The sequence below is a fragment of the Mchenga conophoros genome, linkage group LG15 (genome assembly GCF_057382185.1).
Source record: "Mchenga conophoros isolate Kocher_MC1m ecotype Shallow Benthic linkage group LG15, M_conophoros_male_GT1.1, whole genome shotgun sequence".
In the NCBI taxonomy this organism is placed as follows: Eukaryota; Metazoa; Chordata; class Actinopteri; order Cichliformes; family Cichlidae; genus Mchenga; species Mchenga conophoros.
Genome location: NC_140540.1, coordinates 22,831,815 through 22,851,098, shown reverse-complemented (window position 1 = coordinate 22,851,098; position 19,284 = coordinate 22,831,815). Strand labels below are relative to the sequence as shown.

Genomic DNA, 19,284 nt, shown 5'->3' with positions numbered 1-19,284 from the left:
AGCTGACGGTCAGTTAGGAGGATTGTGTGAAGAGTTTTGCAAAAGTGACCTAAGTATTGGGAAATGTGTCCTAGCGGCTGTAAAAAACTGTAATACCCCTGACCTGATGCTTAACCTTCAAACTTGCACACTGAGTCTCTGTTTTTCCTGAAAACTGCTGTTTTGTCTCAGAGCTGCAGACAGACACAGTTCTCATCACAAGTGATGATACCTGACATGAAACTCGAGTCTTCTTGACACTGAAGTTGGTGCAATTTCGATTCATGTGGTGAAATCACAGACTGTAGGTGTAAGCCATCAAAATGGGACATCCATCATATAATAGCCATCTAAAAATTTCAGCAGCACTGGAAGCACAATGAGGAATTAAATTTAGGCATGCTTATTAACTATGGCTGCACCTCGCACTGTTATTTAAGATTGATTATGATTAGGAAATAATAGCAGCGTTTGGTATAAAATGAAAAAAGCAAACTAGCCCATTTCCTCCTTCAAGTGAAAGCTAACGTTTTAAATATTTAACTAAAACCATAAAAAACATGAATCTTGCATTAAAGCATCATCCTGCCAGTGAACATGACAACCACACAGATTTGCTCTGGGTAAATTAATCATTTCTGAATGTTGGTGGTGAGAAGACAGGGTTGCTAAAACTATAGTGAAGAAAATACAGTTTAGATGTGAAACAGTAGAACTGCAGGTGAAGAGGAGGTTTGGCTTTCTTGTAACCGAAGAACTGAGCTCATTAAAGCTGATCATGATATAGTGCCTTATCTCTGGGCAAATTAGACCTTTGTGTGCAATGGTACAAAGTGATATGGTAACTGCTTTATGGCAATTCTGGGTTTTTATAGGAATTGGCATTAATGTGATGAATACCTTTAATTTGTTAGGTACCAAATTTATTGAACATGAGAGAAACTCATATTTCTCATGAGAGAAATATGAGAGAAATTCATCCACTCACTGATTCTGACCTGATTTTTTCCCTTAAGGTAATAATCCTACAAATTTTGTGACGATGTTCAAGTTTGCAGACATCCAGCAGGTTTCTCTGTGATGTTATGATGTTTTTAGATGGTCAGTTTGGCGACTTATTTTGTAGTTACACAGGAGAAGTCAGTTCATTTCTTTCTTTTTTTTTTTTTTTTTTTTTCCGCCTGTCCCATTTGGTTCTTTAGCCATCAGAATTGTTGTCTGAAGACCAACAAGGATACCCAATGGATTTACTTTGCCAAATGGATCATCGTGGCATTGCCGTATTGGTCCATTTGGTCGATCTTTGTTTTTATTATTTATTATATTTTATTTTCAGATGTTACAGACGGGACAGACATGAGTGAGAGATAGGAAAGGGAGAAAGAAAGAGGAAGGAAAGGAAAAACAGAAGGGGAGAGGGACAGTGAGAAAGGGGGGGAGAAAAAAAATAAAAATCTCCTGGATCACCTGTTGAGAGAAGAATAGAAAACAAGCAAAAAAAGACAAAAAAAAACAAAAAACAAAGCAACATACTAAACACAACACCATCGCATTAATCTAGCTAAGTGTAAACAGCAGTAAATACTAAATATTCAATGTTGTTGTGCAGCACGCAGGACAGATGTGCTTCGAAGTAGCAGCCAAGAAAGGTGTAATTTGGGTCTACGAGCAGTGAACACCCGTGTGTACACCTGTGTGGATCAGCGCGCTTGTATTCCAAAGGTTTCTCCATGTAACGATCTGCTAGAGGGTGTGGGGGTGCCACAGCCCCGTCCTCCAGGGTGTGAAGCAGGTATGGAGGAGATCAAAACTCCAGACATCCAGAGGCCCCCAGAACACAAGAAACCATGGAAGACCAACAGAGGGGCAGCCGCGCCACTGTTCCAGTAAGAGCTGAGGAGAGTCCCAGATGAGGGTTCACTCAGCAGCCGCGGAGCAGAAGCCAGGGGGAGTTGCAGTGACGCGCCCGTGAGCTCCGCCGGCCGCCAGCTGTGCCTGAGTGACCGAGCCCCAGGCCGAGAGGCCGGGGGCACCCCACCCCCGAAGGGGCCCGAGCGAGCCCCAGGCTCCAGGCCCCGATAAGCGGCCGCCAAGGAGTGAGCCGGTGTGTACCTGGACGCCCACCCCCAGACACAAAGAACCACCAACGCACCGACACCTGAGGGAGTCCGCCACCGGCAGGGGAAGTGGTGGTAGGTGGAGATAGGCCTCCAAACCTTGGAGGGCCTGAGGTGTCCCCAGAGAGGTGGCGTCTGATACCCAACCTGACATATAGACACAGACATACAGGCACACACAGACACAAACATCCATTCCCCCCCTCATGCTCTCATATGCACTCACTCCACACTCAACCAACGTGGGGACAGACATAAAGAGACGCTGTACACACGATCACACTCCCCAAGCGTACTCTACAAACCGGGTCTAGGTACCCTTGCTCCTGGAGGGGGGAACTGCACCTAGACCCAGGTGGTGTTACCCTTTTCCCTGCGGTGGGGAGAGGCAGACCACCCCGACTCCGTAGCAGCAGGGAGGCCCCACACTCCAGACCGCAGTCGGACGGCCAACTCCACCTAGCCCTCCCGCTCCAGCAGGCCGCAGAGAATGGGGGTGGGAGAAGACTCCAAACCTCCCTCCACCCGCTCATTGTAGTGTTGATGCATATGTTCTAAGGTGCAATTAAAACCCAGGAGGGCATGGAGCTACCTGCCAAGGAGCAGCAGGTAAGCGCATAGTCCCTCCTGATAGCCCTCAATGTCTAAGTGTATTTAAAATTGAGAGGTGGGCAACGACGCCAGGGGTGAGGTGTACACCCTGATGGTAATTTGGACTCCGTGATTGTGCCCACCCCCAAGATCCTATATGTATGTGTAATGAGAGTGTGAGTAATGTGAATGTCTAAGTTGTGGGATAAAATTGAGGCAGAGGCAGCCAGAAGGGGACAGAGGGGGGGGGGGGGGGGGGGGGGGGTAGCCTCCTCTGCACCCTGGTGACATACCCCTACTCCAAGGCCCTGCATGTGTGGGTGGTTGTGGTGAAGCGGGAAGAGAGAGGCAGCTGGAGATGGGGAGGGAAGGAAGGGAGGGGCAGGTAACCCCTCCCTGGGGCCAGCTCCCCCGCTGACCCCAGTAGGCACTCCCACACTCCGCGACCCGCCAGGGAAAGGGGGCCCAGGCCCATCCAGACCGGGGCCCAGTGCAGCAGCGCCTCCCGGCCCCACAGAGCCCGGGACAGTCCACCCAACCCCACCACAGAGAAAACTGCACCCACCCCATCATCCACTCATCTTCCAGACTACATAAGACAGTAAACGCCCAGGCTGAGATCTTCCTCCACCTCTCCTGTATCTCCCCCTCCTGCAGAGAGAGTTCCTGAAGAGAGGAAAGCTCCTGCAAGATGTGACCATCTCCCCCACCAGTTGAAGAGCCCCCCCAGGTGGTTCGACGCACCGGCGGCACCCTGCTCCAGGGCCGGGCCCCTCGCACTGTTATTTAAGATTGATTATGATTAGGAAATAATAGCAGCGTTTGGTATAAAATGAAAAAAGCAAACTAGCCCATTTCCTCCTTCAAGTGAAAGCTAACGTTTTAAATATTTAACTAAAACCATGATTTTTTCCCTTAAGGTAATAATCCTACAAATTTTGTGACGATGTTCAAGTTTGCAGACATCCAGCAGGTTTCTCTGTGATGTTATGATGTTTTTAGATGGTCAGTTTGGCGACTTATTTTGTAGTTACACAGGAGAAGTCAGTTCATTTCAATAAACGTAAAAAAATCCTACATGCTTTTTTCCAGTGTTAAAAATCAGCGCAACCGGCAGTAAGCTGCATGTTGCAAACATTAGCAAATAAGATTGAGTGCTTGACTAATATTTTTTCCTGCTTATATTTTGTACCTTGAGAAATAATAATGAATGCAGTCGTCATTTAATTTAACACAGAATACCTTAATTTGCCACAGAAGAGAAGAGACGATAAGGGAAGAGAGAAGAAGAATCTGTAGAATTTGTTAACTCCTTACATTTGGTAATAACTCCTCTGATAAAAGGACCAATCTGCGTTACTTGATGTGTTTTTGCATAATGTGAAATCTGCAGGGAAAAACACCTTATATTTGGACTTTTAAATGTTTTGGGATAAAGGATCAATCACACAACCATAAAGCAAAATGCAATAAATAACAAATCATATAAAACATAAAAAAACACTGTTCAAAAGACCAGTGGCAGCTAGGACAAATGCATTTTTAAGTCTGCACATTGGCATTCAGTAAATTAAACGTTTTTGGCTAACCTGGCTACGATCAGCCAGGTTAGAGTGGACCTGATCCCATACAAATGACTCAGGTTATCCTGCTGTTTTGATGCACATTGTAAGTACACCTTGCACTAAATCATTAAAAATGCATGACAATCATCAGTCATGGTTCGAACTCGAGCTAATTTAATTGCACTTATGTCTGAATCAGTTTTATGGCCCTCGTACTGACAAAGACACCATCCACAGCCTGACAGAAGACACATTTGGACCTAATCTGATTTACTTTGGACTCTTATGCCCAGTCATGGCACAGGAAAATAGTCTGTGGGCTAATCTGAGCTGAGCTCCAGATGTGGAGTTGTGACTGTGTCACTGTGGCCAGACTCACCCCGAAGCAACACTGGCAGTTAAAGCCTAATGCAGCTCATAGGAAACTGAAAATGTGGGCCTCCTTTGGTCCAAAGATACATTCCAGTTTCTTTGCAGTGAGAGTGGACTGACTGAATGTAAATAAACCAAAAGATACTGATGAAAATGCAGCTTGAGCTATTTATTTTGTGTTTCATAAATGGATGGTTGACTTTTTGCTAATGTTAGGATATAATGGTTTCACTGGTTTAGTCCATTTGAGATGGGTGGTCTGTAACAACAAAAATAAAATGATTTTAAAAATGTAGAAGTGGCAAAAATGTAATTACTCAACAGAAAACATCATTAATATTACTGCTTAAACCGTTAATATTAGTTTCCAATGTTCTACGAGTTCCCTCTAAACTTCACAGCACCTTTCTTCCAAGTACGATGACTCACCAAAGTTCTCACCACCCCAAATGTCCATGGCAGTGTCGTATTTTCCAAGGTGATTGAACCAGGACCTGTCAATCACAAACAGTCCGCCTGCAATGATGGGGGTCCTGTGAGAGAAACAACAAAAGGGGGAAAATAAGGGAGTCACAAGATGAGAAAAACATTTCCTTGTAATTTGTAATTAAGTCCTAAGCATGTCTACTAGATTTATGTCTCACTACTGACCCGAAAACATCCAGAGATGACAAAACAGATTAAAAAAAACATTTATGAAAAGGGAGTTTCAAAAGCATAAATCTTCACTACCTTCACTACCCTAACTTTTTAGCTACACATAAACATGTGAAAGAAAAGTAAAAGCTTCAGCCCTCACACGTGCTTGTGCTGCTTACATTTGTCCTCACATTTATCCAGAATCTCATCAGATCTAATCCAAACACGAGGAGCTCCTGTGTAGTTTCTCTTTGAGTTTTGCCGTTTCCTTTCTGTTTGCCATAACGCAAACACACACACACACAATCACACAGACACATGCAGGACAATGAGACGACTGAATAGCTGAAGGCCAGCACGCGCCATCAAATACCCTCTGTTTATCAACAATTATCCCGCTGTCATCGCCTGCAAATAGCACCCCGAGTGTGTGTGTCCGTATGTGGGTGGCAGAACATAAACTCTTTTCAAGCTCAATTTGTCCTTGTGTGTTTAAAGGAATGTAGCAGTGTGTGTGTGTGTGTGTGTATAAGACTTTGACTGCAGAAAGTGAGGATGTTAAATGGCATAAAATAACTTGGCAAATGCAATGAATAGGATGAGACAAACAAGACTGCGTTTATTTGTGGACATTTATGTGTATGTGTCCCTATCTTTATGAGGACTGATGCTCGAGGGCTATTTTTTCTCTAGAGTGTCGAGGCCGATCGGACAACACCACACAGTGCAGCAGCGATGATGTGACATAGGACTGGAACAGCAGAAATCTCAGTAATGATCATTTAAGAAATTAAGCTCAAAAGTTACGGGAATGCAGACCTCATCACAAGCGACCGCCCACCGCGTTCCTTTTTCAGATGACGTTACCGGAGTGTCACTTAAATAAAGCTACTTTCAGCTTCTCCCTTATTCACAAAAGGTGACCACAGCGAGTCTGTCTGCACACTTCGAGCTTTTACAGGATCTTTTTCTTGTTAGACAAATGTTTAAATCACTGCATTATGGAGCAGTTTCACTGAAATGAGTAACAATAATAATAATAACATTATTATTTGTATTGCAGTTTCTGATACAGATACAAAGTGCTTTTCAGTTTGGAGAAAACACACATTAGAAAAGTGTGCATACATACAAAAATGTGTTTTCAGCAGTAATTTAACCAAAGCACAGATTGACCTGGGGTCCGTTCTTCGTACCTCGCTAAGTAAGTTAGCTGGATTTGATTGTTGACGATTTTGCGTGATCTTGGATCGTTCGGTTCTCCAAAGCTCATCCGGGACTTGCTGTCATAGCAACAGATCCGTAAGCGTAAACCTGCTCGGGAGCAGGTTTACTTTATGTAAACAGGATTAGATCGCGGCCACTCAGGTATGTCCGCTTCACTTATACGAAAGCAACAGCGATATTTTACCACTGTTTTACCATAAATAAATATTATCAATGTAACTAAAGTTAATGCAGTATTTGATCCTTTTATTGATTTCATACAGATACATACAGGTCATTTCCTAAAAAAAGGGAAATGTACTATTAATCATTCTATTTCATGTATTTGATTATTTCAGATGTAATTCATATTTTAGAGTAGTAATTGTAAATTACTTCGTGTAATCAAGATGAGAGACCACGGCTATAAAAGCGAAGGTGGATTTGGGAAGTCTGTCGCAGCCATGTCCTGTCCGTATACGCGAGCCACCCATTGCGGAAGGTGCAAGATTGATAAGGAGAGTTTTCAGAATTCAGCATATATTGCGGGACAGACAGGATCCTTTAGCTCAGCGCGACAGTGTGCTCATAGAGAGATATCGATTTTCCTGTGAGGGTATTATTTACTTAACCAACTTGTTGACGAGGGGGTGCAGGACCACCACCTGTCTTTGTTTGCTCTGCCCTTTTCTTGGTTGCTGTTATAAACAAACAGATTATTTCAGGGTCTCTTTCCAAGAGACTAAAAGCAATATAAGTGATAAATATTACCATTCTGTAGAATATTCTTATATTTCACTTTTACTTGTTCCCATGTTCTAGTGGGTCCTGTCGTGGCTCTAATGTGAAAGAGGATATAATGTAATATAATATAATATAATATAATATAATATAATATAATATAATATAATATAATATAATATAATATAGTGTAATATAATAAATTTACCCTACTGCCTACTGGTGTTGGCCAGAGGGGCCGATGGCGCGATATGGCAGCCTCGCTTCTGTCAGTCTGCCGCAGGGCAGCTGTGGCTACAACCGTAGCTGCCTCCACCAGTGTATGAATGTGAGAGTGAATGAATAGTGGTATTGTAAAGCGCTTTGGGTGCCTTGAAAAGCGCTATATCAATCCACTCCATTATTATTATTATTATTAAATTACTTACGAGTTTAATTTGTCAGCAACTTTCTGCCAGCCCTCTCTCCTTGCTTTTGCAGCCTTTGCAGTGTTCCCTTGCGTTTTAATTAAACTCTGAAACTCCTGAAATCCCTCAATCAAGAGTTCTTGCTCTGCTGCCAAAAAATACAGAGCGCGCTCCTTCGACATTTTCGCCGACCAATCAAAGGGTTGCCGATCAATGTTTCTACTATCGACGCGTAGCCCCTGTTAAGCCACCCAGTTATCTCACATTACTTCATCCAGCTATACTAATCGTCAACAACAGGTGTGTTCGGAGAACCGGAATAGCGAGCTCAAAGTTAGCGCGATGATTTGATCTTGGATGTGTCATTTGATCTTGGATGTAGTAAGCGAGGTACAAAGAACGGACCCCTGACCGGAGGAGCTTAGGAAGGCTGTTCCAAAGGTTCCTGCAGCCTTGTGTCTGAATTTAAAAGAAGACCACAGTACAGTGAAAAGACTCTGACCAGATGATTGGACAGGCCAACTAATGCAATAATAGGAGGAGCCTGCCCATGAAATTACTACATTTTACAATGAATTCTGAATGTTGCCCAATGAAGTGAAGCTAGATTAGAGGTGATAAGCAGGCACAGGCATGTTTTTGTTAGCAGTTGTGGACTAAATGAAGACAAGCTACGAAGGACTGAGAAATACAGGGGGTGCAGAATTATTAGGCAAGTTGTATCTTTGAGGAATAATTTTATTATTGAACAACAACCATGTTCTCAATGAACCCAAAAAACTCATTAATATCAAAGCTGAATGTTTTTGGAAGTTGTTTTTAGTTTTAGCTATTTTAGGGGGATATCTGTGTGTGCAGGTGACTATTACTGTGCATAATTATTAGGCAACTTAACAAAAAACAAATATATACCCATTTCAATCATTTATTTTTACCAGTGAAACCAATATAACATCTCCACATTCACAAATATACATTTCTGACATTCAAAAACAAAACAAAAACAAATCAGCGACCAATATAGCCACCTTTCTTTGCAAGGACACTCAAAAGCCTGCCATCCATGGATTCTGTCAGTGTTTTGATCTGTTCACCATCAACATTGCGTGCAGCAGCAACCACAGCCTCCCAGACACTGTTCAGAGAGGTGTACTGTTTTCCCTCCTTGTAAATCTCACATTTGATGATGGACCACAGGTTCTCAATGGGGTTCAGATCAGGTGAACAAGGAGGCCATGTCATTAGTTTTTCTTCTTTTATACCCTTTCTTGCCAGCCACGCTGTGGAGTACTTGGACGCGTGTGATGGAGCATTGTCCTGCATGAAAATCATGTTTTTCTTGAAGGATGCAGACTTCTTCCTGTACCACTGCTTGAAGAAGGTGTCTTCCAGAAACTGGCAGTAGGACTGGGAGTTGAGCTTGACTCCATCCTCAACCCGAAAAGGCCCCACAAGCTCATCTTTGATGATACCAGCCCAAACCAGTACTCCACCTCCACCTTGCTGGCGTCTGAGTCGGACTGGAGCTCTCTGCCCTTTACCAATCCAGCCACAGGCCCATCCATCTGGCCCATCAAGACTCACTCTCATTTCATCAGTCCATAAAACCTTAGAAAAACCAGTCTTGAGATATTTCTTGGCCCAGTCTTGACGTTTCAGCTTGTGTGTCTTGTTCAGTGGTGGTCGTCTTTCAGCCTTTCTTACCTTGGCCATGTCTCTGAGTATTGCACTCCTTGTGCTTTTGGGCACTCCAGTGATGTTGCAGCTCTGAAATATGGCCAAACTGGTGGCAAGTGGCATCTTGGCAGCTGCACGCTTGACTTTTCTCAGTTCATGGGCAGTTATTTTGCGCCTTGGTTTTTCCACACGCTTCTTGCGACCCTGTTGACTATTTTGAATGAAACGCTTGATTGTTCGATGATCACGCTTCAGAAGCTTTGCAATTTTGAGACTGCTGCATCCCTCTGCAAGATATCTCACTATTTTTGACTTTTTCTGAGCCTGTCAAGTCCTTCTTTTGACCCATTTTGCCAAAGGAAAGGACATTGCCTAATAATTATGCACACCTGATATAGGGTGTTGATGTCATTAGACCACACCCCTTCTCATTACAGAGATGCACATCACCTAATATGCTTAATTGGTAGTAGGCTTTCGAGCCTATACAGCTTGGAGTAAGACAACATGCATGAAGAGGATGATGTGGACAAAATACTCATTTGCCTAATAATTCTGCACTCCCTGTACACATAAAAAATTAATTACAGAATTAAAGACAGCAGAGAATGAAACTGAGCACTAAAAGTTTCAGACCCCTGGTTGACAGCAAAGGTTAGATTTTTTTTTTTTGTTGCAGTAAGTAAGTACCAAAATACATTTACAGTGTTTATCATCAATGCAGAGGAGAAAACAGGACATGCAGGATAAATATGGGAAAATGTGGTGCAGCAGAAGTTTTCAACTATACTGCAGCTGGCACATCCACTAAATATTGTAGTAAAGATATTATATGGATGGATAGATGGTGATTTTATGCACGCAGTTTTTATGTTATTACTGAGACGGCTGCTAAGTGGTGAAACTTGTTTCTAGAAGTAAATTAATACTAGATGGAAATGTTTGCATGGTTGAAACACCAGGATAAGAGTAAATGAAAGCACTTCTAAATGTTCAACTGCCCCTGTGTGTTTATTTGTTCCAAAAACTGATGCTGTTAAAAAAAAAGTGGTGAAAAGCACCCCAACTCATCTCCTCGAGTATCTGTGTTACAGGTTACAGTGCATATATATGATGTATGTGGTTGTAAAGGTTAGGGTTGGAGGCTTTGAAATACATAATGCCAATCATGGTCTTCATACGTATAGTTTATAAATGCATAAATGGTAACTCTTGGTAACGAGGTTGACATGGCAGATAAAAGCATTGCATTGACTTGCAGGTAGAAACCATGACAGTGAACAAGCTACAACCTTTCCACAATCTTTCTACATCCATCTCCAAAAAACAAACACAGGGACACACACACACACGCACCATATGTGATTGCCTGCCCCGCTGCCTCCACCAAAACATAAAAATAAAAACCATGCATGAAGTCAGGCAGTCATAAGTTGGCACAGCAGCAAATCTGGGTTCCTGCCACCAATCTGACTTATGACGAAGGAGCAGTGCCAAAGTTTATTATTTATAACCGTGCATGTGTGTTTGCTCTGTGGCTCTTGTGGCTTCCCTTTGTTTGTTTGTTCATCTCTCCACAGCAAATGATTTGTCAGGCATCGATGATTTGAGGTTTTGTAAACTTTTAGCGTATTAGGTTTTTCATCACAGCCAATGTGTCCTTATGCAACCTGCTTTCATTTCCAAGGCATCAAGCTCAGCAGTGCAGGGTTGGTGTTGTGAAGGGGCGGATTTTAGTCTAAACCACAATGTTTCACTAAATTTAAACTAAACTTGAGTAGATTTAAGTGCCAGTGTCGAACCACCAAAGGAGCCAAAGATTTCTTGTGCTTCTGAGAGTTAGTTTATGTGTCTCTTGCTTTTAGTTCAGCTTTAGATGACGTCAGGTTTGTTAGTTCCCCTTTGTGTTCTCATGATGTTCCTTCAGTCTTCTCGCTCTCTGTTTTTCCTTTTGTCTGTTTGTGTCAAGTTAGTGCTGTCTCCCCATTCTGCTGTGGCTCTCTTCCATATTTTATTTTGGCGACTGTTGTTCCGTGTGTTGGTTCCCCCGACTCATTAAGTTAATTATTCTCAGTTGTGTTCCCACCTGTTACCTCTGCCCTCGTTATCCTGTGTGTGTGTGTGTGTGTGTGTGTGTGTGTGTGTGTGTGTGTTTGTATTGTCTCAGTCTTGCTTTGTTGCATCGTCCTTCATGGTTGTTTTGTTTCTTGTGAATAACTCTTGTGAGTTAACAGCATTAAAGCCGATTTTTGTGTTTATTCAGGATGATCACATATGGAGAAACTAAAACTATTGCAACAAAAACAAAAGAACACTAAATGTTAAAGCAACACAGGAAAGAAAGAGAAGACACTGGAAACACGGAAACTAACCTAAACATAGTAAGACAAAGTGGTGAACAGACAGGGAAACACAGGGAGGCTAGCATAACAAATAGATTCAAATCAAAACTTAAGCATCATATCACAAAAAAACTCAGCATCACTCAAAACCACAGAAACTTAACTAAAAGACCAAAAAGAAAAGAAAAGTTCATTTTATATAAGTTTGTTTAGTAAGTACACAATATTGTTTCAATTATTTATATTTTTTTCCACACAGTTTTAGTTGTTAGGTTTAGAAAATAACAATTTTGACTAATTGTTCACTTGGGTTTGGCAACTAAACTACTTGGCAGTGTTTAGGAAAAAGAAAATAATTTGGATAAAAATAACAGTGTAATTAAAGGTTAGAAGTCAAACTTCTCTTTCATAATATATACATATATGGCCTCAGTCAACACCTGTCTGAGAAAGGTTGGAGGTTTTACTTACATGACCTTAGAAGGCTGCCTCTGTAAACAGCAGTTATTTTAACCCAATCAAAATTGACCACTATTGTTATTTTTCTGATGAGGTCAGCCTGCCACAACCCTGCTGAGGTCACTGCAGTAATAATAGGTCAGAGCAGGATGATTAATTTCTTACTGATTTCTGAACTGCATTTTTTTTTTTTTATTCTAGCAGTGGTGGGGCACATCAGCACTGCCATTAATCACAGCACCCCACAGAAAATTACATTATGTAGACATAGAAGCTTTTTTAAAGCACTACTCTGACAGTCTGTGATTGTGGGCCATTACTGCCATTTTAAATTAATTATGTATTGGGGCTTTTTATTAAAAATTAGTCTACATGCAGTATAGCACATAAGGTAACCAACATTAGTTAGTCAGCTGCATTTACTGTGGTCTATTTGGAATTTTATGAATTCAGCAGTTTTTTTCTAGTACTGGTTCACAACAACACATCTCGATGCACTTTTTATACTAACGTAATGATCCTGCAATATTAAAGAAAGAAACCCAATGATCTGATGGGTGATACCGATTAACAAGCACTTGAAAATGGGGAGAAAGAACTCCCTTTTTACAGGAAGGCACCCCCAGAAGAACCAAGCCCAGATAAAAGTAGCCACCTACTATGTGTGGTTGGAGGTTGACGGTAGATAATAGTTACTGGAAGCATCATGATGAAGGATGTTCAGGGTCACCTGATCCAACAGTAAGTTTAAGCTTTATGAAAAAGGAACCTTTTAAGAACCTCTTAACAATGTAGTGTATGCTGTACAGTGCAGCGAGGAATGCCCAGACCTCTACATTGGAGAGACCAAACAGCCACTTCATAAACGCATGGTACAACATAGAAGAGCCACCTCCACGGGACAAGACTCGGTGGTCCATGTGCATCTAAAGGACAAAGGTCACTCCTTCGAGGATGCCAATGTTCACATTTTGGACAGAGAGGACAGATGGTTTGAAAGAGGAGTAAAAGAGGCCATCTATGTCCACTGTGAGTGACCATCTTTGAACAGAGGCGGTAGTTTATGACACCAACTGTCTGCCATCTACAATCCAGTTTTGAGATCCCTTCCCAGACGCCTTAATGCCCACTCACATCCTGGGCCGTCTGACCTCAAGAAGTCACATGATAGGGTGGGCCTAGGTTTCACAATTAGCTCATCGAAACCTTGGCTGATTGTGACCTACACCCGTTTTCACATCTTGGCTCATTTGATTAGGTAGAGGATAATTAGGGGGTCCATTGTCCCTCTCGGGGGCTAATGAGGTCTGATAAACTTACATGCATTCATAATAAACAACCTATAGAGAAATTTAGACTGTAAAGACAAAAGTTTAAGCTCATTGTACAAAAACAAGATATTCATTATATATACTTCATATTATACATATATCATTACTCTATATTTGAATAGAACATACATAACAAATACAAAAATTCCACAAAGAGAAGGATGACAATGGGTTCAGGTTTTTTTAATAAAAGCAGAAAAATGGGCCTGAAAGGCAAAATCAGTAGATTTTTGTTTTTAATAACTTCCCAAAGGCAAATGTAAACACATGAAAAACTATTGCACACTGAGGAATGCGTTTCTGGAAGGCATAGCTGCATTTCTATTTGCCAATGTGGACTTAATAAAAGGAAATATTGGGTGTAAATTTTGATGCTGTTTTAGTTTTATGCGCCTCAGTTTTCCACCATTTCTTTGACTGCTCTCTGTCTATATGTTTCTGAACGTTTATGCACAAAAAAACACAAAAGTGAAGAAAACCTTCACAGTTTAGCTTTAAAAGTATCAATAATAAGAAAATAATAAGAAATCTGGTTTGAAATGAGTAACAAGCACATGAGTGTGGCAAGTTTATTATAAGATAAAATAAAAAGTATAAATAATTGGACCAAAAAGCTATTCCAGCAAAAATATTATAGAAATGGGTTAAAAAGGGAATTTGAAGGTGGTACAATTTGGTGTAGCAGAGAAATATTACTTTGCTAAGAATAAGTGAGGTGAGCTATATGGTGAAAGACTGCAGGGGTTTGGGTTTGATTCCACCCGGACTGTTTTCTAAAAAAGTTACATTTGGTGAGCAATATTAAAAACCACCATCAGCTTACGTTTAATTTAGTCTGGTACCTTTGACCTAACAGTGCCAATGGATGCTACAGGCTGTTCTGCACCTGCATCATCAATTACTATAAATCACACTACTGCAAACTCCACAGTTCCATAATCTGCACCTACTGTCTAGTATAACCTTTGGCAAAAGTACAGTATCATCGTTTTAAAAAAATAATATAAATTTAATCAGAACATCACAACTTTTATATAAAATATCAACTTTTTTGTTTGTATGTATGCTTGGTGGTATTTGTTGAGCTGTTTGAAATTACCAGCCACTCTGTAGGTGCGGACGTTTTCCCAGATTAACTTTGTTGACATCAGCAAGCATGAACACATGACAGGGATGACAAGAGGACGACAAGTCTGTGATCAAATGAGCACAGACAGGACCATAGGGTGACACTACTTTCTGATTTGTTGAGTATCTCAATTGCATCAGTGGGAAGGGACACCGGGATGCGTCAGATGAAAAGTTAACTAAGCTGGTAACACGTATCAATTTGCCAATAACACAGATGTAGCATGAGACATCTTTAAATGTATCAAACCTGCAGACGCAGCATCCAAATAACTGGTGGCTGTGGTAGAGAGGAGGCCACTGAAAGAACTGCCATTAATCCAGGCCACCCACTGAACCACTTACTGGAAAGGCAGAGCTTTCTGTAATAACATTTTCAGCTTTCAGCTCCACTGCCAAATGACAGAAATACTTTTACCTCACACCACAACACCTGTATTCATTTTCTTTAGATTTTTGCTCCTTGTTGTATTATACTCTGCCTTTTTACATGGCATTATATTATCTTATTTATTGTTTTATGCAGTGGGTGCTTTCTAAAATCGAATTGTCCTGATTTCCTTTGCATAACTTTTACCTTACTGATAGCGTTGGTGTTACGGTCATTGTGCCTGCTCGGTGTACTTTTACAACTATAAGTAAAATGAATTGATGCAGCTTGGTAATGAAAAAATCAACCACCCACATCACCAATAACCTTTTGCAGTACCAACCATGCTCATTTTAATTATTCAGTTAATAGTAGCTCGTGTATCTGCAGCAATCCTGGCAGCATGACTGAGGAGGGCACGGTACGACTTTGAGGAGTTACACTCGTGTCTCTTTGGAAGCAAAAGGAGGTCATTCATCACCTCGCACAGCTTACTTTAAGTGTGATCCCACTGGAAAACCAACAGAAATGTGTTGAGGATATTCTGAACTGCCATGTACTGTGCTAACCTGCTCTAACACCTTGAGAAAAGATTGAATTTATTTACCACTTGTCCCTTGAACATATTTATAATTTATCCCATGTTATTTTACAGTTGGCCATAATGCTATAGTTTAGACATTGCTGTTGTAACTTTGCTCTACATACTATCCCGGGTTTGTTTGTGGTAGCTTTATGTTACAGTTTACATCCATGCGTATGTTTTTAAAGCAAATACTACTGAAACATAAGATCATTTGAATTTTCTTCTGTTGAAAGGTCAATTTCTGGTAAATTACACAATAGTTTGTCCCTTTGTTCAGATCTTACATCCAAAACAGGTGTGGGGGAGGGGCCGGCCCAGCACTTCCTGTTTATATGGGGTTTATATCATGATGTCATTGATTGCATCACTGGGCGACTGTGGCTCAGGGGGTTGGGAAGCGTATCTATAACCGGAAGGTCGCCGGTTCGATCCCCGAGCTCTCTGTCCTGATCATTGTGTCCCTGGGCAAGACACTTTACCCTACTGGTGTTGGCCAGAGGGGCCGATGGCGCGATATGGCAGCCTCGCTTCTGTCAGTCTGCCCCAGGGCAGCTGTGGCTACAACCGTAGCTGCCTCCACCAGTGTATGAATGTGAGAGTGAATGAATAGTGGCATTGTAAAGCGCTTTGGGTGCCTTGAAAAGCGCTATATAAATCAAATCCATTATTATTGGGTACAACCAAATGGTTTTTCCTTTTTGCATAGTGAAGTTGTTTTCTTTTCAAACCATTTATTTGTGTAAATGAGTTTGTAAATTAGATGAATAATCTTATTCCTGTTTCTTTGTTTAGATTTCGTTGTTTGGTTTAGCCTTTTTTTTAAACAGTAGAGACTAATGAGGTTCAGGTGTGTGTAAAGTTCTGTAAAATATAAAAGTGAGATTTTGACAACAGAGGTCGTTTTAAGATGGCAGAATGGAGATGCCACAAAAAAAAATACACTAAAAAGAAATTTGACCAGTCTGCTGATGCTGTCTACTTATCACCTTTCTTACCATTTGCACTACTTTACCTCACATAAAGAAAAATAATTTTGCACTTTTATAACTGTGGCTACAATCCTCCATCCACGTGTATGTTTCTAATTTGGCACAGAGATTCATAATATGATTCAAAGTAGCTTGATTTCGTTGTGCAGCCTGTAAATGTGGTCCAGTGTATGGTTATAATTATAGATGAGTAAGGAGGGCTGGATCTATCCAAATCCAGCCCTCCTTGTTTTGTCTTATGGTCATGTTATATTTTAAGATACTGAGTTGTTCTGCTTTATTGAAGCTCTTTGTTATAGGTTGTTGTCCTTTCCAACATTGGGGATAAGCAAAGCAGATTATTTTTACTTTATCTGCTTTTATCTTAATTGGTTATTAATGAAAGCTGCTAGAATGTTATTCCAGATCATTCTGGCCCACTTTAACCTCTGCTTGTAGACAGAAATATGTTATTGGTGGAGTTAAATACTGCTAAAAATGTTGAGTCAAATATTTTTTCTCCTGCAGAGTCCCTAATAATAATTATGCTGTATGGATCAATCGCACACACACATAAAAATACACACACACTTTATTTAGCAACAAGTAAAACCCTGCACTCAAGTCTGTAAAACGATACATATGAAAATGTTATCTATTTATTTCACCGTCAGCATCTTCTGGATTTGGTGAAAATTTAAAACATTTACTCTTCAAGTTTTTAATGAACTTAATTGTTCAGAATTCATCCTAAGAAGACAACTAAACCCGTGCTATTACACTTTTTCCTTTTCATCCTTTCATCAGACTTCAGTGCATCTCTTTCCTTTTGTCTCCTCACTCCCCCTCTTGTCCTTTGTTCCTACTCTTTAACCTCCTCTTCTCTGCCTTCTCTGTTTCCACTTGTCTGCACTTACTTAATGAGCCCTGGGTTCAGAATCTATACACCCACAGTTATACATTTTAATGTTTGAGTTTTTGTGTATGCGTGCATTACTTGATTGGCTGGGTCGGGTCAGTCCGGCGGGCTCTCTGTTCAGGCGACAACTGCTCCCACTTAAAATGGAGACTCCAATCAAAGCCTGAGGGAGAACAACAGAGTAAAGAACATGCTTTAAATAATACTGAGTACAGAGGCTACTGTGCTGTACCAAAACATCAAGGTCACTGTTATGCTATGCTTTCTTTAGAATATGTATATAAAATAGTTAATGAAAAGACAAATAGAGATATATTTTATTTTTCTGATACTAGAGGAAAAACTTCAGCAAAGAAAATGTTGTGTTGGCTTGTGTAGTTTTTTGTGTGCTTACAGTCCACCAGGTCACGGATTAGCTACCACAGTACTCCCCCTCCACTCTCTGTTGGCATGTCTTTAGACTTCAACATGTGTGTGAATGTCAGGATCAATGCAGATGGATCTGATGACCGTCTTTTTTATGATTTCAGCGACAGGTTCATCTATAATTAAAATGCTCTTTATAAGCACGACTATCGTTATCGATTCTCCTTCCTGTGTGATTGTGCGTGCACAGTGGACAGCCCTATTATCTGCATTGATTGGCGGACTGCTTTCACCAAGAAAATAAGACTGGTAAAAGAGTCTAATGGAAGGAGAGAGGTACTATGAAGTCAACAGATAAAGTGGGAGGTAGTGCAGATCGCAGACAGAGAACACAGTTATGTGTTGTTCTGGCTTTTTTACAGGCCGTTTAGCTTTAGCTCATCTGCGAGTATAATCCTGCTGAGCTAATAGAAATGTTCACTTTCTACATTTATTCAAGTTACTAATTTAATGTTTTAAAAAGCATTTACAAAAGCATGATGGTCTTAAAGATGATGTCAGGATCCTGATGGCAGCGAACGAACTGACTGATATCTAAGAATTTGATATCAACAAATTAAAAGGACTGTGTTAACTGTTCAAAGAGTCATTTTATGTGCCAACACTTTAAGCACATTTCAAAGCTGTGTGAGAGAACCCTACTGTGCACATATAGACAATGCTTGGCAAGAGTCTTGAGCCACCCCTCAATATGTTCAGGGATTTATTTAAAAGTGCACATATACATGGAAATACAGTATACAAGGCAATCGCTGACTGGCAGAACCAGGCTCAGGGAGGGCCAGCCATCTGCCACGACCGGTTGGAGTGAGAGATCGGTCTCTCTTAGGTATCTTTCTTATTATTTCTATTAGTAGTCTTCAGGAATAGTTCCCCAGGCTTCCTGAAGGACATTTCAAAGTTCTTTGCATGTTTGCTGCCTTTTGTTCTGTTCTCTGTCAAGATGACCCTTATTACTTAAATAATGTAGAGGTCTGGGGAGGCCAATCCATGCTGATAGTGGTCCATTGTGTGCTTTTACTGCTTTGGCTGTGTGTTTGGAATTATTGTCATGCTAAATAATACCATAAGACCTGTTTCCACTGATTTTCAGTCCAGTTCTTGTGTAACTTGGCACAGCTTAATCTTTCTTTCATTTTTGATCTGTCACAGAAAAAACAGGGTGTGAGGGGGAGGCTCCCACGCTCCCTGTTTGTCATCAAAACGTGATGAAATGTCAACTCTTGGTAGAAAGACAAGAGCAGCCATATGGACACGTTTCTCATTTGATGTCAAGGAAGATAAGACACGTGAAACATGTGGCGCCACTGTCACTGGTGAAAACACGACAAACCTTTACACTTTATATTTTAGTCAACTGAAACAACTTCAGTCTAGTCTACTATAATCTTATCATATTTAATCAACTAGAACTAAACTCAAACTAAAAGAATCTAGAAGCTTAAATTATGACAAACACTA

The 19,284-nt window shown here is 40.9% G+C and overlaps 1 protein-coding gene across 1 annotated transcript in view; it reads right to left on the bottom strand.

Annotated features, from left to right (window-relative positions):
* galnt14 (UDP-N-acetyl-alpha-D-galactosamine:polypeptide N-acetylgalactosaminyltransferase 14 (GalNAc-T14)) overlaps positions 1 to 19,284 on the bottom strand; it is a 233,650-nt gene that overhangs the window by 39,025 nt on the left and 175,341 nt on the right. Inside the window, exons 8-9 of the mRNA XM_085248120.1 lie at positions 17,476 to 17,560; positions 5,054 to 5,157 (exon numbers count right to left, since the gene is read on the bottom strand). Coding sequence (XP_085104246.1) covers positions 5,054 to 5,157; positions 17,476 to 17,560 — 189 coding nt within the window. The remainder of the gene's footprint in view (positions 1 to 5,053; positions 5,158 to 17,475; positions 17,561 to 19,284) is intronic.